General features: G+C 53.0%; 1 protein-coding gene across 1 annotated transcript in view; it reads right to left on the bottom strand.

Annotated features, from left to right (window-relative positions):
* The window catches only part of SLIT1 (slit guidance ligand 1), a 46349-nt gene extending 25194 nt beyond the window's left edge, over nt 1–21155 (bottom strand). Inside the window, exons 1-2 of the mRNA XM_030453340.1 lie at nt 21084–21155; nt 20370–20441 (exon numbers count right to left, since the gene is read on the bottom strand). Coding sequence (XP_030309200.1) covers nt 20370–20441; nt 21084–21148 — 137 coding nt within the window. The 5' untranslated portion in view covers nt 21149–21155. The remainder of the gene's footprint in view (nt 1–20369; nt 20442–21083) is intronic.
* Between the last annotated feature and the right edge of the window lie 614 nt (nt 21156–21769).

The raw sequence follows: 21769 nt of genomic DNA, 5'->3' as shown, positions 1-21769 counted from the left end.
TGGGTGCTTCTCCTCCCCTTCCTGATCCATGCATGCATGGAGACTCACAGAAGCAGTGAACCTGACAGCATGACAGCAGTGCACAGACCAGGGAGCCCCAGCCTGAACTGTGGGTCCTGGGGGTCTTACACAGACCTTCAGCCTCCATATTGAAGCTCAAGAGCAGCCCCACATCCCTTTGAAGCCAACCCAGAGGTTAATTATCTTTGAGGTTAACATCACACCTCCTGTCTCTGCTCGAAGAGCATCTCGCTTCAGGAGGGGATACTGGCTCTGTGACCCCAAGAACCCATGGCTGACTCTGCCCTGGGATGTGCCTGACCAGCACGTCCACATCTCCCACCACAGCCTAACTGAGCTGGGAAAGGGAGGCTGTGTGTTTCCCAGGAGGTAGCTACAGCCACGGGTGTCTTCAAGAAGGTTGAGCATCTCTCTGCCATCACACATGCTATGCCACAGCATGCAGCTCTTGGAGAATCTTAAGAAAAAACATGCCCCTTGGCCATGCTGCACTCTGCTGTTTAAAACTTAGCCTAAACCCAGCTGGGATTGCAGTGGGGATTCCTGCTTAGGGGAAAGCCAGGGTGTGTCTGGGGACTGGGAACAAGACCCTGCACCCTGTCTCCAGGGAGTCTCTCCTCTGAGTCTGGATCTGGTGAGGTTGCAGCATCCTCCAGAGGGGCTGCTCGGGTGGTCTGGAGCTGCTTGGCACAGCTGTGCCTTGTGCTCTAGGACCCAGAAAGAGCAGCCACCAAGGCTGATTACCCCTGCCAGAGCAGGCCTGGTGGGCTTATTTTTAACAGTTCTGATTGAAGCTGCTTTCCTGCTGACATTCACACTCCTTCATCATTATCGGTTCCCCAGCTTCCAGCCACCAAGATTAAAGGGGGGATGAAATCTCCCAAACAGGGGAGTCCTGGTAGCAAACCCTGCAGAAGGGGAGAGGCTCATACTGGTGCAGCCAGGCAGATATTAGACCCTTGGAGAGAGCTGGGTGGCTGGGGACTTTGCTGCTACTCCAGCAGAGGCATTGCAAGATGCCATCCCCACCAGGAGATGCATTGGGAACCATCTCAGGGGAACCTGGGTAGGGATATGTGCCACCCATTGCTTGCACATGGCAAGACCATGGCAACATTGGCAGGGTACAGGTGCAATTTTGGATGCTGGTTGCCCCAGAGCCACCCATGCTCTTGGTAGTGCCTCAGCTGTGACCAGCTCCAGCGTTGCTACCCCAAGCCATGGCTGCCGTCCTGGACCAGCAGAAGGGTGAGCAGACAAGCCCTGGTCACATACATGTGGCCATGCCAGCACTCCTGAGCTCCTGGCAGTGGGCACAGGGCAGAGCTCAGACCCCCAGAGCAGTCCTGTGTGATGGGAGAGGCAAGCAGGGGCTGTACAGCACAGCCTGACTCTCATCCTCCTACCTTCCCTGCCATATGCTTTTATTTTCAAGGTGGGCAATGCAATGCAGACCAGTAGCAGGGCTCCCAGTGTGGACAGAGCTAGGCACCCAGGTTTGAAAACCTCTTTTTTCCCCTAATAAACAGTTAAATTCCAACACATGCGGGCTAAAAATACACCTCAGTCTGCCAGGAGCTCTGCCTGCTCTTACATCTCCTGAATGATCCATGTTTTGCCAGATTCCAGCTCAGTTTTCAGATTAAAAATGCCAGGTTTGGGAGACAAGTATGTCACGGGCCAAGAAGGTGTCAGAGCCCTGCAGGAAGTGGCTGGACATCTGACCAGGGTGGCAGATGTCCTGCTCTATCTGGGACTGCAGGCTGAGCACGGTCACTGCCATGGGGAATGTCTGTCCCTCACCCCATGGAGACAGAGAGCCCAGCAGCAGCCCTGGATAGCCACACAACACTCCAAGGCTAGACAACCTGCATCGACCCTGCTGGATCCCAGAACAGCTCCAAAATGGGGCAGATGTGTGCATGGGAACTTGCCTCCAGCTTGACTTAATTACCTTCATGGGTATGAAATTGCCAATAACTAATTAGACAGCCTTATTCCTGCCTAATACACCAAAAGCTGCCTCCTAATTAAATATAATAGGGATTTAAAAGCATTTCTGACAACATATTAGATATGTAAAATACTGCAAATTAGCCGGCTCCTCCACTGAGATCCTGTCCAAGAACAATGCAGGGGCAGAAATCCGAGATATCTTTTCAAGTAAATTGGGAGAAGGGCTGATTCTTCTGGAAACAGGTTTTTTTTCTAAGGGTTAGATTCCCAGAACACAAAGATGACAGTTCTGAACACAGTTCAGAAACACCTCTGTTCACCATGAGCCATGTCAACCCCCCAGCAAAGGCAGCTGGGATGTGAGAGGGCTCCTGGTTAGTTAAGTAAACATTAATTCAAATTGTCAGCAAGCCTGGAGATGAGATCCCAGGCATGGTGCTTCCTCATATTATCAGCCCACCCACCCACTGAGGGGGGAGCAGGCTCAGGAAGCTGCTTCGTGCCAGAAGAAAGGAGCTCTGAGAGCCAATTTCCATCCAACTGCAGCGCATTTGATGTCTTGTGAAGTCGAGTTCACAGGCGTTGTATTGCCACTGCCTCTTTCATGGGCAAGGGGCTGAATTTGCCCCAGCTCCAGCCAAGCACACAAGCATCTCACAGCACCCTGGGACCCAGCATGGGATAAGCCATCCCTATCGAACCCCTTTAGTCAGAAAGCAGCCAGAGAAACAGGCTTAGGGTTGGTGTCGTCATGTGTCAGCTCTGAATGAGGCCAAAGCACTGCTGCCTTGCCTTGCTCCCAGCACAGAAAGCATTCGTGCCTTGATCTTCAATGCCTGCTCAGTGTGAGCCCAATTCAGTGCTGATGGAGCTGTGGGAACTCTGGGATGGGACACAGGAGGTCTGCAGCATCCCCAAATGTAATGTGCAGGCAGGAGCCCAGACCAATACAGCTCATATCTGCTCTTGTGCCAGGCTCTTCTCCTAAAAGCAAAGCAGAAAGCAGGAGATTTGCAAAGGAAATCTGCCTGGAGCAAAGGCAGGGAACACTACCAGGTAATTGCCTGCAAACTTGCAAGTGCAAGCCAAAGTGCCAGGCTTTGAACAGGGCTGTTTCATGTACCTGGTGCTCCTGCTGCTCTCCATTCCTTCCATCAGACATGGGAGAGGGGATGAGGATGAAGGGAGAATTTGAAACTCTTACTTCAAAGCTGATAACCAGGTGCCCTGGCCTGCCCTTGCTGCATGACTGGAGGCAAGTCAGGGGGCAGGAGGATGAGCAGCGAGGGCTCATGCTCCCAGAGCTTTTAATGCTGGGTCAGTCACCTGCTCAGGGTTGCTCTGCTTGCAACTGGAGCAAGGAGCTGTATTGGGCCCTTCCCTCACTGTAGCTCTCACACTGCATCTTGCGCTCAGGGATATAACACTACCCAGTGCTGGAGCACCCTTAGAGTAAAGGCTCTCTGCATACTGCTGTACCACCCAGGAGCATCTCCTGTTGTACCCATACACAGGGAAGCACATGTGCTCTACTCATCACTCTTCCTTAAAAATTCTCATTTTCAAGCCTTTGGCCCAGCACTGTCATTTTGCATCCAAACTTGCATCAGTACACCTGGAAAAGCAGCACCCAGGAGAACAGAAAAGAGGGTTACACAGCCCCTCCAAGAGTCCAGCTCATCCTTTGGGGCTGGTGGAAAGACTAATGCTGTGCTCCTCAGCAGAAATGTTTCCTTGGGTGCACAAACCAAGGAGCACCCTGGGGATCTTAGGCAGGGAAGAAGACCAAAAAAAAGGGTTCTACTACTGTAGTGTGCAATTAAAACAAGAATCCATACCTTTTAGGCCAGAGAGAGGGACAGTACCAACACCAGGGAACAGCATGAGACATCCACCTCTCCCCACAGTGCTCATGAGCAACACACACCTCCACCTTCCCCCAGAAAACTCAGCGAGGGTGCCACGGAGCCAGGCAGCTCATGGGAAACCTCCCAACCCCACAGTCACTGCTGGGAGCCACAAATGGGGCAGGAGGTAGGGAGCAGCTCCTGGGTGGCCTCTGGCCATGCACTCCTTCACCTTCGGACGTAACAGCACACCTTCCATCCCTGGAGCCCAGGACACTGGATTCAGGCACATTGTTGTAAAAAAACCACCAGATGTCGGTGCATGACAGGTCTGGGCAGCCGTAGTGCTGCTGAAACATGGCAGGGGGGATCTGTGCAAGGGAGGGCAATGCCTCTTCCTGGCTCCTCTCTCTGTCCGACAGCTGCAACACCTTGGCATCCCATCACCCAGCCCAGGAACTCAGATGTGTGGCCCCAGATTGGGCCAGGATCTGCACAATAATGCTCTGGTGCTTCTGCTTATACTCTTCCCACAAAATACAGTGGGTCTGAGTGTCTACACCAAAGCCAGGCTTTGAACTGGCTTAGAGAGGCACCCTGATTTTAATTGGACTGCTCACACAATGGATGACAAGATCCCCCCGAGCCATCTGCACCCTCCTGTGTGGATCCCAGAGCCTTGCAAAGCACAGCTGAAGCCAAGACGTACCAGAGCTGGTGAACTATGGGGCTCTGAGGGACAGCCTCTCACCTCCACAGCTTAGGGGACAGATGCACTGCTCCAGCTAAAGGACAGCACTAAGCTAAGCTACCGGACCTCTTGCAGAGCTGCCACCTCCTTTCCAGGGATGCAGTAGCCTCATCCCACTTCTTCCGAAGACAGATTAGGGCACAGGGACAGTGTGCATTGGTGGCTGTAAAGCCACTGAGGACTGAGGACTGCTTTCCCTCCTGCAGCCCCTGGAGACCTCCTGAGACCCAAAGCCCTGCCAGCTGAGAGGCTCTCCTAGGCTAAACCCCATCTGCTCACTGGAGCCAAAACGTCTGCAGAACTTGGTGATACCTGCCCCTTCCTTGCCTCGGCACCGAGGGGTGGGCAGCCGACCTGCAGAGCTGGGACATCCCCACTCACCTCCATGACCCCCAGGCAGCTGCCTGAGCGAGCATTGCCCCTGCCCCTGGAAGGCTGCAGGCAGCGTAGGTCTGGGGAGGAAAGGAAGGAGGGCAGCTGCCCACCTCCCCCGGGAACGGCAGCGGGCAGCGGGCAGCCGGGAGAGGACAGGCGTCAGTCAGAGCCACGCTGAGAGTGGAGCCGGCATTGCACAAAGGCAGCCCTGCTGCCAGCTGCTCACTGGTAAGGGCTGGCACAGTCAGCTGGTAGATGGGGCCCAGCAGGATTTAGGTCCCACCACCCATTTTGCCCCCGGAGAAGAGGGCACCCACCCCACCAGGCTGCAAACAGCTTCTCCCCCTCATTATTTTTTCACCGCAAGAACTATCTTATACCTTATCAATAATTCACAGGTACAAACGATAATGTTCGCTGTCATGGTCCGAGAGCCACATGTTCCCAGCACGAGGGAAGGGGCCGGCTGGATCGCTATTGTTAATGCCTGTGCAGTTGAGGGGGAGGCGGGGAGGATAAATATTTAACACTGTGTCTCCGAGCAAATGTCCATGACCGAGGGCTGAACATGAGTTTTACACAGAGCTGCTCCTGCCCTTGAGAGGGTCATTAGCATGTTAAAAGCAGTCAGAGTAGGACTGATGGACGGGCTCTGCTGGAGAGACCTCCCCAGAGCTCCACCCGGGGCTGATGGGGATGTGAGAGGACTTTCCTGCTGCTGCAGGAACATGGCGGTCTCCATCCTGCCAAAATTTCCCCTTTCCTCAGCACAAAGGCTAAGCATTCTTGGCCGCCCAGCAATGAGCATCCCTGGCTTTGCCCACTGATGCATCAGCGGGTACAGCAATGGGCACCTGGGGTATCCTGGGACTGGTGGGTGGCCAGGGCAGTTCATTGTGCAGGGAATTACAAAAGGGACACAAAGAGCCACACACCGCATTTTGTGTGAGCTTCCTCTCCCGGCCGCCCAGGCCTTTCTTTCGCTGTGTTGAGGGTGAGCTTTCTGTGTAAATCCCTGGGGCACAGGGGGAGAATAGGTGTCTTTGTGAAAGAGTCTGGAGAAAAGGCAAAAAGAAAGAAGCGAAAGCACAAAACCCAGGCCCAGCAGTGGCAGGCTGCAAGGACAGGAGCACAAAGATTCCCATTGCATGTAAAGACATTCCTACAACCAGGGGATCAGGGGTCAGCAGGCTGCGAGGGCACACAGTATTTGCACACACCACCCTGCTCATGAGGGCACTGATGGCTCCCTGCGGTATACCCCCATGCTGCATGCATTATCCCCAAATGTGTAGTCAGGGTGGGACTTTCCCAGAGCCACGTCTACCACTACAGACAGCTTTTTCCTTCTTACTGTCCCAGGCACAATTTTGGGGGACTAACAGCCAGGAAAACCCCACAGCCAGGCAACCTGGGAGCACGCTGTTTTGGCCTCACTGTCATGGTCAGTGCTGGATCTCTCTGCAAAGGGATAAGAACAGGAGAGGAGTAGATTCTGCACAGTGCTGCAGAGACGGGGTCACTGGAGCAAGAGTGGGCTCTGGAGCTGTGGTGGGCAAGGGAGCAGAGCAGGGGAGGTACGGAGTCTTCAACCACTATTTGCCCTGTGAACTCTGAGCCAGAGCCCTTGCAAAGCTCATCCAGCACCTACCAAGACAAGGGAGTTTGTAGCTTATAAAACTAAAGCAAAGTCATCTCTCCTTTCTACCATGCTAAACAGAACTCCACCTAAGATGCTCAGACAGAATTGCAAGGCATGGGTCGCGAAGGCCATGGCTGAGCATCCCCTGGGGTGAGCGTGGGAAGACTGGCGCCAGCAGCTCTCCCCCAGCCCTGAAAGCAGCAGGGACAGCCTGGGAGGAACACACACACACACACACACACACACCCCCTGAAGCCTCCCTGCCATGGCAGCCCCATCTCCACCAGCTGATGTGCCCACTCAGACATGACCTCACAGCATCCCAGATGGAGAAGTCTCCAGAGCTGGCTTTGCCCAGACAGCTTCACAGAGTAGGGATGCTCAGGGCCCTTGCAAGCAATTAAGGTCCTGGCCTGGGATAGAGATGCTGTGCTGATGTCCCCAATTCTCAGAGAGGGACAGTTAATAGGGTGCCATACATGACTCTATCACTGGGATGCTTCTGTGCACACAGCCCAGACACAGAGCCCTCCCTGGGATTCCAGCTCCAACTCCATCCCTTCCCACTTCCACCATCAGGGAGAGAAGTATGGTCTCCTTCACAACTTCAAAGGACATTCAATCCACCTCTTCCCAGCTGAGTGTTCACTCTCTGTGGTCAAAAACCAAATTTATTTCTAGTCTGATTTTGCCTGGTTTCAGCCTACAGCTATTGAAAGATTTTATGCTTTATCTCCTTTTCTTTTTTCTTGGTTTTTTTTTTTCCTTTTTTTTTTTTTTCCCCCCCAGAATTAATGAGGTGCCTACAATAAGGCTTCTCCCCATGCAGGTGTGCGGAGACAGGGATCAAATCCCCTCCTAACATCCTCATGCATATGCTAAACTTAATACTTTTGACTGGAAGGTAGGTTTTCCAGACCTCCAATTATCCTGCATTTCCTCTCTGAGCACTTTCTAATTTCCCAACATTTCTCTAAACCATGAGCTCCAAAGCAGAAATGAAGCTCAGCAGAGACCTCCCTGCTGCCCCCAGAGCAGTGATGGGCCCCAGTCCCTGCTACCCAGAGCTACTGTGCACATCCCTCAGACCCAAGCTGCAGCTGAAATCCTGCATCCCAGAGGACACTGCTGTGATGGCTTCTAAGTCCTTTTCAGTGTAACTGTGTCCCCAGGTGCTGTTCCCCATCTTGTAGCTGTGACCTACATTTTTTTTTTCCCCAGCTGCATGACCTTACACGAGGATGTTTTCCAATGCAGGTGCTTCAGGCAGAGCATCCTGTTAGACTGGCATCCTGCTAGCAGCAGCAGCCCTCCTCCTTTCACCTATCTGTTCATGTTTCCTTCCAAACCAAGCTCTGTGATGGTCTAGATGGCTTCTTCCCCAGCTACATTACCTACACCCTCAGCTGGCACAGGGCAGAAAGAGGAGGCAACAAGATGCCATACTCAGGGGTAGTCAGAAAAAGCTGATACTGCCACTGAAGATCCTGAGACACCATGACTCTGTAGAGATGGTGAATGTCAGTTCATCATCATCAGACCCTTCCTGCACCCTGCCAGAAAGGCGACCACTGCAATTCCCCTGGGAAGTCTACCAGTAAAGCACATTGTCAGAAATACTACACTGATTTTTGCAGAATATTAATGTTTTGATTGCAATATCCTCCAGGCAAGAATAAAATGACTTGCAGAAGTCTCAGTATATCATGTCAGCACAGTTGCTACTTATCAACCCAATTTGTCAGCTCATCAAAAAAAATGATACAGGGTTTGTTTGATGAGAGCAATTTTCCATGTGGATTGGCATTAATTATCCTTTAATTCCTCCCTGATTGCCACCCATCCCGTTATTGTAGCAGGGATTGGTGTCAAGCTGGAGGCAGAGCAGTCGGCTGCAGGCAGAGTCACAGGGATGATCTGTGCCTCAGCCCAACCAGCGCCACGGGGGTTAACAGCCTCTCTGTCATTCTCAAGGTGGCAAAGTGACTGATGCATAGAAAGTGTCACATCCTTCCCTACATAGCTTAGGTCCTGGCCAGGGGCAGTTGCTTAGAGACAAGAGTGGGATGCAGGGAGGGAAGAAGGATGGGAGAGAGGGAGGATGCTGGATTCCTCCAGGGCCAGATCCTGTCCTGGGGAGTGGGGGGGGGGCTCCAGGTAACAACACATACCACAAGTTTTGTGGAGCAATGCTCGAGCTACACAGCCACTCACATGGTCAAAGGGGGGGTGAGGGTCCCTGCCAAGCTGGGGCACCCCCTGCCCTGAGGAGCAGTGTCAGATCACAGCAGGCACCTTGCACTGGCCAGACAAAAAGCACCCCTGCCAGGAACAGGGACCTGTCCATTCTGAGAGCCCCTTTTTTCGAGCAAGAGGCAGCCCTGACCACAGGCACCGGCTGGGGCAGTCCCCAGAGAAGCCACTATTTGCTTTCCCTCCGGTTAACCCTTGGGCTGAGGAATGCAGGGTCACCACCTGCACAGCTCCTCAGGGAGGTGGTTGTGTGCAGAGGAACACAGGGACATCCCCTTTCAGCTGCACTGTTTATTTTCTCAATATTTGTGGAAGGAAACGAGAGCTGAGGGGGAAGTGGGGCCATGAGGGCTGGCAGCTGAGAGCCTCAGCTGAAGGTCAGTGAGTGAATGAGACCGGCCAGCATGCCAGAGCAAACCACTACCTACACTAAAGGCCATTTCAGGGTGAGTGGGCTTCCTCCCACTGAGAAAAGGCCTTTTCCAGCTTTCCGTAGCAAAAGGTATCACTAGAGCCCATTAAACCTGATGGTCTCTTCTGCAGCCCACTCCCCTAGGACACTGGAATTCCCTATGAAACAATGAGCTGTCCTACATCCCAGGTGATGTTCCCAGCAGCCAGCTAGCTTGTAGCTTATGTCCCGCTCTTAGCCATTAATAAAACTCAAAAGCAATGAATCTGCATGTGACCCTGTGGTCCCCACCAGTGACACTTCTCCCCAGCAGTCCTTTGCTCCTGCACACCTCATCTCACTTGGGATTGACATACTTCCAGTCTAGGCACTGCCACCTGAACACACTGCCCTGGCAACAGAAGGTTTGGAGGGTAAACCTGGCCATTGGAGGGTGGCACAACCCTGGAAGAGCAGGGTAGGGCTGTCGCCTACGCATCTGTGAAGTGAAACTGGCAGGGCCATGTGAGCATTTTAGCTCCTGTCTCTCTGACTCCAAAATATGCTGATGATTTTAGCAGTGAGGCTGTCTGATAGAGCGAGTACCCTGAGGTAACCTAGAGCTCAGGGGGAGGGTGTAAGATATTAAATATTATCATTCCTCATGTTGTAACCATGACTGCTGAGCAGAAACTGCTGTTCCAGCAGCAGGCAGTATTTACATTGCCAGCTATCACTGCAGATGAGGCACCTCTGAAAGCCAGACGTGCACCCAGGGTTTGCCCGGCTCTGCACCCCAGATCCAGTGACTAGGGGAAGAACAGAGACTGCAGCACCCCATGATCTGTACCAGACAAGGAAAGTGTCTCCTACACTGCATCTGCCTGCTCACCCCAGGCATGGTGCAGGGGCAGCCAGCACCCTGGCAGCCTTAGGGCACCCCAGTCCCATGAGCATACACTTGATGCAGCCAGTCTGCCATAGGAAACCCAGGCAGCCACCCACCATAGCATCCCAGCTCCCAACCCCGAGCTCCTTGCCAGAGGCCCCTGACTGAGGCTGGGGATTGCGGGGGTGTTCCCCAGTCCAGGATGCCCATCTGGAACCCATTAGGCACCTTTAATCCCCCTCATCCATTCTGGTGCTGTCTGAGCTCCCCACAACCAACACACACAAACGCTGCCATTCAAACAGTTAATTTAAACAAATTCTGCCCAGACGCCACGTTGAGAAGTGATGAAAAAGCCAAACGAAGCAGCTCAAAGCCAAGGGGGGAATGGAAAAAAAAAAAAAAAAAAAAAAAAAAAGCAGAAGTAAAGAAAGAAAACCACTCTTCACGGCAGGGCTGATACCCAGAAAGACCAGCTGCATCCTCCCATCCCAGCCAGCCCCAGTTCTCCCCTCTCACAGGCAATCAGATACCATGCGGGCTGTGTAATTGGATGGCAAAGGATAGAGAGAGACATCTTAAAGCTTGGGTCTAATCTCATTAACGCCCGGCTGTGGGGATGCTGTGAAATCATAGGATGCAGGAATGAGCAACACACTGAGCCCGTGGGGAAGAGAACAAGTGAGTCAGAGCGGGATGGCTACACCAGGAGGTGGAAATGAATCCAATCAGAGACCAAGAGCTGGAAACACCACTGAGCCCCAGGAATGTAGCCAACCCCCTCCCTTGCATGCTCCTCGCTTGTCTGCTCCCATTTACCCCACAAGCACAGGTTCTCCCTGCAACACTGCCCCAACTCAGTCCCCATGATTAGTAATTAATAGCGCTGCCAGTAATTGCTGAGCTGTAATAGCCTGGCTGTGCAATGGAGAAGAGCTGCAATGGAGCATCCCTGGAGTCAAACACCAATGCCAGGCACCTGCACCTTGGCCTTACACACTATGCTATGCATGCACCAGCATGGCACACACTGATCTTTGCATTTCCACCATGTTTGCCACAGACCAGCACGTAGCCAGGAAAACACACTTTGCTGGATACGTGCTGGCCCACAGCAAACAGGATCCCTAGGCCCCAGGCAAACAACGCAAAAGGGTCCCGTGATGGGGTTGACCCCCAGCTCACATCCCCAGGCCCCCGTTGCCGAGGTGACCTGCGAGCCTGCATCATGCAGCAACGGGCCAATGGCAGCCCCTGGGAAAAAGCATCCCAGCTCAAGAGGGGGGGGGATGAGGCACCCACCCACCTGTGGGGCTCAAAGCTGAACAAAAGCTTCTTTGAGCACCATACCAGGGATGAGAAGGCAGGAGGGAGATGCAGGGCCAGGACTCCTGGGTCCCCATCCCAGGTTTGCCTAAGGATGGGTCTGGAGATGGAGGATTTCCCAGCTCCAGGGTAAGAGGCACTTTTTGGAAGCTTGTCCTGTGCTTTCTACATTTAATACTCCTCAATCCTCCTCCACAGGTTTCCAAAATTATCCATTCCCAAACACTCAAAAGGATGGTTGAGCTCTTCCCACCTTGCTGACCAGAGAAACCTCTCTCTCATATAGGCCCAGGGCCTGGAAAAGGTCTGAGCAACATTTTCTCTCCAAGCATTTCTGCCACAAAAGCCATCCCCCATCAGAGGGCCAATGAAGGCCAGATGGGGAGAAGGGGGGGGTGAGGAAACCATTTTAAACCATCCCTGTCGTTTTCTGCCTCCTGGTTTACAGAAAACAAGACAGCAAGACGTCTTTGGTTACCAACAGCTCCCTAAGGAGCAGTAAAAATTAATCCATCTTTTCCTGTCCTGACGGGAAATATAGACACTGATGGGGGACTGAAGCCCCTGAGCACAAAAGGGGGTGCAGGAACCATGGAGGGGCCAGGAGATGCAGCTGGTAAGACCCCCTAATCCATATGCTGCTTAGTTCTGGCGAGGTGGAGGGGTCCCAACCACAGACATCTGCTGGTTAAGTGAGGATAAGCCTGGGATGATAATTAATTTAACACAGATGAGAATCTGGAAAATTATTCCCCACCTCCTGAAACCCACCCCCAACACACTGATGGCCATGTTTCTTCTGATTGCCATGCACAGGGCAATGGGCTGTCCAAACCAGGATGCCCCCAGTCCATCCCCACAGGCAGGAGACAGATTCCCCTTAGCAATGCCTACATGAGGAGCCCTGCTGGGTGTGAGAGGGGGCATCAGTCTTTTATGTCATTTAAGCATGGGGAAAAGGACCCATTGACTGCAGTGGGTAAAGCATCCCAGTGCCCCAGGCAACCTGCTTGAGCATGGAGCTGAAGTGAGTGCCCATCAAACCAAGGTGCTGGTGTTGGGGCTGCAGCTGTGTGGTCCAGCATGAATGCCCACAGTACCATGGGCCCTTTGGGAGCAGCAGAGATAGGATGAAGCACAGGCAGCCTTGCAGGCAGCTGTGGAAAGCAGTGCTGGAATCTCTTAATGGTTTATTTTCATGGCAGTCCCAGCAGGAGAGACAAGACAGCACCCACCCGTGGGAGAATAAACCAGCAAATGCAGGTTAATTGGCTGCTTCTGCACATTAACGAGTCTGTGGGATACATGTGCAGGGGTACCAAGTTATAACTTACCCTAGAATTACCACATATGACTTCTTTTCTTTCACATCCTGAAAGTCAGATTACCAAAGGCTGATTCTGCTCAAGATTCTTTAAAATTACTTTGAACCTTTCTACCATCTGAGCTGTGAAAATAAAAGGAAGGAAATGCCTTTATTCTGGTCCTAAAACTCACAGACAAAGGGTCTGTAAAAAGAGCTCCTCCAAGTGCTCTTTTAACTCTTTCAGGGGATGAAAGGTAGCAAAGGGGTGAATGGGGCACAATGTAAGCAAGAGATGGCGAGGGTGTGTGTGTGTAATAAATAATTCCCCTGTGCTTTAATAGGTGTGTAATTAGTTCTGCTGCTCAGCATTAGGAAGACTTGATTTTCCATCACTTTTTCCTGCAGGTTGCAAATTCTCATTTGCTGGTGCAGTAGGGATCACCAGAGAGGTGGGTAGGGATGCTCCACACATGGCAATGGCACATGGTGGCACTTAGATGAAAGGAGCAGGGGGCTGGAAGCTGCCCCTTACTACAGACTCAGACCCCTTTGCTTTAATAATGTTAAGAAAGCCAAACCCAAGCCTGGACCAAACACAAGACCTCTGACGCTTGAAGAATGAGCCCCAGGAGCAGGTATCAGCCCCATGCATTGCCAGGGAAACCTTAGAAGTGGCTCAACACCCAGAAACTCAGAGCTGGCCACAGGTCAGGAACACAACGGGGCAGAGAGGGAGGGGGCAGATTATCTCCAGGCAGCTGGTTGGCAATTCCTGTTCCTGGCAGCCCCACCTGGTCCATGGGATAAAGATGCAGAACAGAGTTGGGGGCCAGGGCACCTCCATGTGGTGTCTGCAGTGCCACATAGGCTGGTGGGAAGCAAAGGGGGAGGCTGCTCAGCAGCAGGTCAGGGAATGCCTCACCCTGGCATTCCTGTGCCTCCACAGACCATGAAACAGGTCCCAGAAAGTTTGCGGAGCTGCTTAAATATAAAAAAGTCTTAAACAAGTGTTAAAGGCCATGAGGCTTCAGTCAAGATACTCCAGGGAGGTTTTTGGGGCCCCTAAAAAGAGCTGAGCTCTGTAGCATGTTAACAATGGAGCTCCAGGCACCACCATGCCAGTTCCTCACCAGGACACCTGGCACATAAAGACAGAGATGTCCTTACTGTGCCTATAAAGATGCTGTTGCCTACAGGGAAAGCAGCATGAGGGGATATCTCACCAGGTGTGGACCACAAACCAGCCTTGGCTCAGCCCCACTGCAGCCCCCCAGCTCCCCAAGGGCTGGGGGTGCCAGCCCCAACCCCTTGCTGCTTGCCAGCCCGCTGGGGAGGGGTCTGGCTGGCTGGCTGCCCAGCTGCCTGGCAGCATCTTTTCCTAGGTAACCTCCCCACCTATTAGTGGCACATTTGTTTCCCTGCGTTTCCTTAGAGCTGTCACGAGCCACACTGGCTCTTTGTTACCGGGGGCAGCAGCAAGGCCCCTCTTCCCCCTCCCCGTCCCCCCAGCTGGTCGGGGGGGTCTTGCATCCCAGAGACCCTGCAGTCCCGTTCCCCCCCCCCTACTGGGGCAAACACACTTCCCCTCCTGATTGGTATTCGGGGGGACACACTGCAGCTTGGACACCCCCCCACCCCAGCCCCACTCTGTTCCCAACAGAAGAGGCTTTGTTGGGGAGTGCAAGGGGTACAGCACCCGGAGTCGAGGGGACAACAGCCAAAATGCAGGTGCAGTGACAGCGGGGACACTTGGCTGTGCCTGGCAAGGGAAGGGGGATGCTGCTGGAGGGGGGAGCTGGGACAGAAATGAAGTATGCTGGGGAAGAGGAGGTTTGCTCTGTGGAGAGCAACCTTGGCACCTTGCACTTGAACCACAGGCTTGCACACAGAGACACCAGAAAGCAGCATGTATGTACACATCTGCGCAGAGATCTGTGCATGCGGGGAGCCAAAGCAACCCTGCCCAGCACGGAAAGATGGAAACACAACGCCATGCCCACAAGCCCCTTCCCACGCAGTGGCTGCAGGCTCCTGGGTGCACACCGAGTGCACTGGCTGCAGAAAAAGCACAAAACCATGCTGGAGGTAGTGAACCTTGGCCAAAGCCCCAACAGGAGCAGCCGTGGGAGGACAGGGTGAGTGTCTGGCACGGGAGAGCCAAAGCGCAGCCAGAGGCATCCCACCACTGTTGGCAGGGAGCCAACACAGAGGCAGGCACCAAAAATCCTCCTCCAGATCGAAACCAGGTCTCAGGCACACAAGCCTTCCCGGCGGGGAGGAGAGCAGAGCTGTGGCAACCCCATTCCCTGGTCACACCCACAGCTCCCACCTGGCCTCAGCACAATCACCCACCACAGGGGCACAGGACCACTCCACATACAATGGGCACACGTTTTTGTCCCAATGTTTCTCTATCTCTCCCTTTTCTGTCTGGGGGATTTTCCCAGTGCACTCCTAAGAGGGATGGTCACCAGCACGGTCTCACAAGCAACACCTCCCACGTGCAGCCAGCCCCATCTGAGCAGGACCTGTTTTGTTATTCCTTCCTCCGACAGCTCCTTTTTCACTTGTCACCCTGTTTTGCTACTACTCAGCTCACAGCTTCCTCCTGCATGGTTGTGGTCCTCTCCTTCTTGAAGGATGTAATTTGCATTTTCTCAAGTTGTTTAGCAGCACTCCATTTTTCTCTGCCAGCTTTTCTAAAGGCAATTAGGGCTGGGTTTAGCCAGATGCAGGGAAGGTGTGAGAAACCTACCTCAGAGCTTGCCATAACAAAACCTCTCCTGACCAGACAGCTCACCCAGCTGCAGTGCTCTCTACAACTCAGCTCAAACCTCCCTCATCACCCAGATCTTTAAATGCCCCTGGTCCAGAACAGGGCTGGATCAGCCCCTGGTCTCTGGCTCAGCTCCCAGATAGAAATAAGTATACAGCATCACTGCCTCTCTGCAGGCTCTGGCAGCAGGAGAAGAGTCTCATAGGAGCATGGCAATCCCCCTCAGCCCCTAAAGCATCCCCTGCATCCCAAGCTCTGTCTAAGAAAGCCATAGGTCTTTATTGAGTTGTTACTGCTGTTTCCAGGGAGCTTCCACCCTTACAGAGGGGAGAGCAGCACTGCTGGCCCTTCCCCCTGAGCTTGTCTGCCAGCTCAGATGCAGCTCCGTCTCCTCCACCATTTTTGCTGGCACAGGTACAACAGAAACCAACAGGCCATGGCCTGTGTCCTAAATCTTCCTCCTTCTGGAAACAGAAACTTTTCCTCCCACTCTCTGCTCATCTCCTCTCAGCTCCCATTCTGCTGAGCAGTTGCTGTAGCTTTCAGTGGGTGAAACCTCTAGGCAGAAGCTCGCAGAGGGATGCATCCAGCTGGGACCACTTGTCCCTGTGGGACCATCTCCCCAGAGCTCCCTGAAGCTGAGCACCCACCACTCCTCTCTTCCCTCGCACCAGCTCGGCTTTCCCTTGGAAAAAACTATTTATTTATAGCCATCCTGGCTGCCTTTAGCACATTTTGACAGCCCACGTCTTTGCCCCCCTGACGATGCGCCCGCAGCATTTCTGTTCTCACCCTGCTGCTATGGCCATCCCAGCCTCCTCTCTCCTCCTCACATTTCCCCACTGAGAACCCCAGAAGGGGCTTAAAAGCAGCTTCAGGAGGAGGTTTTAAGGGAAGGTGGGGAGGAAGAGCAACAAAATTCCTCTTCCATCATTCCCCCATCCCTCCCAAGCAGCAGAGAGAAACTCAAAGGCTTGGGTCCCCCCTCCAAAGAGAAAAAAATCCTGCCAGCAAGAGAGAGATGCTGAAGCAGGGTCTGCCAGCATTCCCCTGGCCCCCAGCATGGCTCAGGGCTACACCAGGGCACCAGTGCTGTCCACAGCTGCAGGGCACTGGGGAGCAGTGCTGGATAGTGCAATAGCAGAGGCCACCTTCTTGCCTGGGTAACCATCAATAAAAAGAAAGATCCATTTCTTATCAGCTCTCCTCACAGGAGATGTGCTCTTCCCCAGTGAGCTGCTAAGGGACCCCATCCCCCCCCCCCCAAGCCCACTACACTTTGTTCTTCTGTCCAGTGATGACAGTTTAATTAAACCGATTTTGAGATGGGGTCACCAGGGTCACGCTCTCTCCAGCAAAACCTCAGATCCGCACCGTTTCCAGCCACCAGAACTGCTTAATAAGTTATCTGCTCGTTATGGTGGATATACACAAGGGAGGCCATGCAGAGAATCCTCCTGCCTCCTGGACCTCACTGCAGAGGCACTGGCTCAGATCCCTCCATCTCAGACCAAGATGGGTTCCAGGCAGGCGTCAGCTCTACATTCGCAAATACCAAAGGGAAAACAGGCTTCTCACCTCCCCCAAACCTCATTTAAGGTTTGCTTTCTGATGGCCCTTTCCTGCCATTTCTCAGTTTATTTAAGTCCCAACGGATCAGGTTTAACTCCAACCTTTTCCATTATCCCAATGCACAAATGTTCTTTATAGCTGAGATCTGAGTAACTAATTGCAGCTCAAGCTGGGCTGAGAGATCACAAAGCTCCACCAATGTGGATTAGGCTTTGACACTCAGACCCAGCAGGTGGAAAAACAGCTCTTCATCACAATCCAAGCCTGAGGTTCTCTTCTCTTTGCTTGTTAGATATTTCCATGAGGCTCCAGGTAGAGTGGAAAACTGCTCTGTGGGTATCACATACCCCACATTCACCAGACTTGACTTAACCTGCTGCTGTGTTACTGATGCTGAAGATGCATCAAGGCTAAGGATACAAGAGGCTGGACTATCCAGGCCAGCACCTAGGTACCCATTTAAGCAACCCCCACTGGTTCCCGCATCCACCTCTGGCCTTCTGCCTCAGCTGCCACCCAGCTGCCAGACCTGGCAGCATCACATCCCAGATCAGCAGATCTCAACCAAACCCATCCAGCCAGTTGCTGCTAATTCAAGGTCTCCCGATATAAAGGACATGAGGACCTAGAAAGTACCCAAGAAGCCTCAGAAGCAGACAGTGGGTGGCTTCAGAGGCAGGGCATGGGGAGGTTTGCACAGGCACTGCGTGCTGGAAAGTCTGGAGACCAGGATCTACAAAAGCAGTGTGCTGATAAGAGCTCTCTCTTCCTATCCAAGCCCATCCTGACCAGCACAGGTCCCAGCCTGCCTATGGGGCAAGGAGGGGGCACCAAGCCTTGGGGCCACCCCAGATCCATTTCAGCAGTTAAACAAGCACAAAGCCTGCAGAGAGGCTCCAATTTCAGTTCAAGCGAGCTGATTTCAATTTAGCTTAAACCTGCTCCCCACTGACTCGTATCTCTGTAGCCTGAGCCATGTTTGCAGCAATTTAAGTGTCCTTATGACCTCCTGCACTGGTCAGACTAGCATTGGTCCAGATCCCACCTCCTGCTAAGCCAGTGTGACAAGTGTGTCTAGACAAGCTCTGCCCTGGGCACACTCTCCTCTGCTGTCCCCCCAAAACATCTTAGGGCACTTCAGCAGCAGGCAGCCAGATGGAGACGGAGCAGCAGGTCCTCCAGGACACAGGGCTTTGCTGCCCAAATGCAGTACTCAAGGTTCTTCCAGGGGAGCAGCTCCTGATGCACTCCCTGTGCAGCCCCAGCACTGCACCCCTGCCTTCAGTAATGCAAAGCATGGGGTAACATTCTGCAGAGAAGAACGGCAGGTGGCTCAGTGTGTCTGCTGTCTCCAGTCCCACCGTTCATCACAGACACCCTCCTCTCTGAGGATGCATCAAAGCTGTCTTGCCTATAGCTGCAAAAACCTGAGACCTCAGCTTCAAGGCAGGGCAGGAGGGAATAGATTTGAAACAACCACCACATTGCTGGAAGCAACAGCAAAACAACAGGCAGAGGCTGAAATGCACCTGCTCATGAGGAGGCTGCAAAGAGCATTTAGCAGACCTCTCTTCACCCACAGTGGTACAGACAGCAGCATGCACACCGTGTGGGAGCATGCATGGCCCCAGATCCACATGAGAGATGCCTGTCTGCACCTCCACAATTAAGTGTTGAGGTTTCTTTTTTTGAAAGAGCATGATATTAAAACCTAGAGAAGATTAAAAGGGAAATATAAACATTAATGTTTGTAAAATAATTCTCTCAACCGTGTTTTTGTTGTGCAATGGGTGGCTGGAGGAGGATAAGCCCTTGCTGGCGCCAGGAAATGGCACAGCTGAGCTCAACAAATGCCATTTGATAATTAATTGAACGCCTGTGCTATCAGCTGCCATTACCTAGGCCCATCTTTGGCTCTGGTCCACCATTTCACACATCCCACGCTGGCAACCCACACAATGTTTTAACCCTTCCTTACACTGCCTCCAGCTGGACCCCAAGACTGACTCCCCGGCTCTCTTGGAGGAAACCAGCATCACTGTTGAGCAAAAAGGCTCAGCCTCTGTCTGCCTGCACAGGCAGGGCTGCCCGGCCCCAACATAGCCATGACTATCCTGACAACCTTGCAGCCCATTCAGTTAGTTTATCCACTGCCCCAACAGGGACATGGAAGCCTCATTTCACAGCTGAGAAATGGAGATACAAGGTGCAATGATCAGAGACCTTGAGTCCCATCCACAACTGCCCTGTTTCTACATGCTGCAAATTAGCCACAGGACGTGAGCATCTTCACCCAGTGAAGAAGAGCATCCAGTCACCATTTGGCATGCAACCTCTCCTCCTCGCAGCCCCGTTTCTAATATATGTGCTGCCTGACATAGCTGAGAGCTGGTAAATGCTTTGTTAGGAGGATTTCCTGCACTTTGAACAATGCTGACAGCAAGCACTGTTGCCTGAGCAAAGCAGCCCCTGGCAAGGGAAAGCCCATATTGAAAAGAGAGTATTTATCAAAACCCCAGCAGCCCTCCCCACCATCCTGCTACTGCACAGAAGGAAGAAGAGGAGAGTGGTCTGCAGAGCTGAGGCTTGCATGGTGGGAGATGGTCCCTGGGGGTGTTTCTGTGGGTACAGGAACAGGCAGGGCTGGGGTAGGCACTGCTGTGTGGGGAGGAGCCAGCAGGTATAAGGGGTTGCATCTGCCCCAGGCAGGGCATACCCCTCTTTCCCCAGGCTGCCCCAGACTCCAGCAGAGGCAGCTCTAGAGTGAGGCCATAGGGCTCTCTGTGCTATGCAAAGATCTCTGGGTGGGATGAAACCCCCTGGGCACATTTTCACTTCATGAAAGCTCTGCTCCAGGGGCTGTGATCTTTGCTGAAGAGGCTTCAGGGCTTGTAGTATCTCTTGCAACCGGCACTGTGCAGGCACAGCCCAGCTCACAAAGTGAGCCCCAGCCCAAACTGCCAGCAGCTCCTCTTGCATCCCCGTGCACTGCAAGAGCTTCTAACACCATCTTTTACAGCACTGGTCTCAGGTCTTCTGCAAGGCAACACCACTTTCCCACCTTCCTGCATGTTCCAGCTAAGGATCCCTGGTCACTCAGAAACAAGATGCATTTCCCTGCCATACACCAGGTACTCACTTGGACAAGACAACTGTAACCACCAGCACAACCCACTGCAGCAGCACCCTCCTAGTGTCCCTCCAAACCCCACAGGTGAGCCCACACTATGTCCAGGCAGCCCCGCTGTCATGGAGGATACTCACAGCCGTGACAGTGCCTGGTTGTTCTGGAACAGGAGCTCGGGCAGGGTGTGCAGCTGGTTGCGGTTCAGCCGTCTGCAGGGAAGGAAGAGTCAGGTTTATGGAGGCGAAGAAATCACCCCTCCTGCAACCCAGCTGGCAGATCCAGGTTGGGTTGGCTCACTCAAGAGGGGCCATTAGAGCAGAGCATCCTCCCTGGCAAGGACATCCCTGTCCTGCTCATCCACCTCACTCCCAGGCAGGGGCAACCAACAGAGCAGTAATAGACTTACACACAATATTGTAATTACATGCAGATAGGACTCCAAGCTGTTAACTGCTGATTGCTGCTTAACTGCACCGTTAACCTGCTGCTCACTCAGCTCCTCATATTTGCTTGGGCAGCTTGGGATCTTTAAAGAGCTGAGCTATTTTACTGAGTACTGGACTGGAACTTACAGCTCCCTTGCTAACACACAGGACACAGCTGATAACAGTGAGAGTGATTTGTGTTTAACCTACCCCTCACCTCAAAAGCATTAGAAAGGACATTAAGATCTATAAAGACAGAAAGAGGTTTGCTTCCCACACTGTAAAATACCACTGCCATGCTGCAGAGGAGCTGTTTGAAGTCGGGTGGCACTGATATAAGATGGTTTAAAGCTAAAAGAAAAAGATGCTCTCTGTGGCTAAATCTGGCAGCCCCTCACCGACCCGCCTCCATGCCCAGGCACTCACAGCCGCTCCAGCTCCTTCATGTCATCGAATGCCCCACGCTCCACTGTGCTGATCTGGTTTTCCATCAGCTGCCTGTGGAGAGAAAGGGTCAGATTTCTGGAAAGGTGGTCCCCAGCACCCTCATCTCACTGGCAGGGTCCCTGATGCTCCTCCAGACCCAAGGCCACTTCCCTCCCACTATCCCAAGACAACTCAATCTATTTCTCCCCATTCTCTCCCAGCTGAAAGACCACCATGCTCAGCCCAACATGGATGCCCTCTAGCCCTGCCAGCAGACGCCCAGCAAAGGGCTCAGTATCATCTCTACCAGCCCCAGGAGAGGCCACAAGCTGAGCACAGCATCTGCCAAGGTCAAGACAGTTGGCCCCTCACTGGGAACTCACAGGACACGGAGCTGCTTCAGCCCAGCAAAGTCATTCTTGTTGATCCGTGTGATGTTGTTGCCATTGAGCTCCCTGCAGAGAGAAGAGGCAGAGATCAGCAAAGCAGTGCTCAGAAGCTGGCCAGGCACTCCCCAAAAAAGGCAGACAGGGCCCAAAGAACAGAAGTGGCTGCTGCACTTCTGTGCCCCTTGTTGAGAATGGCAGAGCTGCTGGCTCCAGAGATGACCCTCAGCCTCAATGACCAGCAGCACTGGGCACACAGAAGTCTGGCTGGCCAGGAGTGTGTAAGCTTGCATCTTTCAT

Source organism: Calypte anna, chromosome 6 (assembly GCF_003957555.1).
Source record: "Calypte anna isolate BGI_N300 chromosome 6, bCalAnn1_v1.p, whole genome shotgun sequence".
NCBI classification, from domain to species: domain Eukaryota; kingdom Metazoa; phylum Chordata; class Aves; order Apodiformes; family Trochilidae; genus Calypte; species Calypte anna.
Note: the sequence above shows the minus strand (reverse complement) of the source record. Positions and strands in the feature narration are given on the sequence as shown.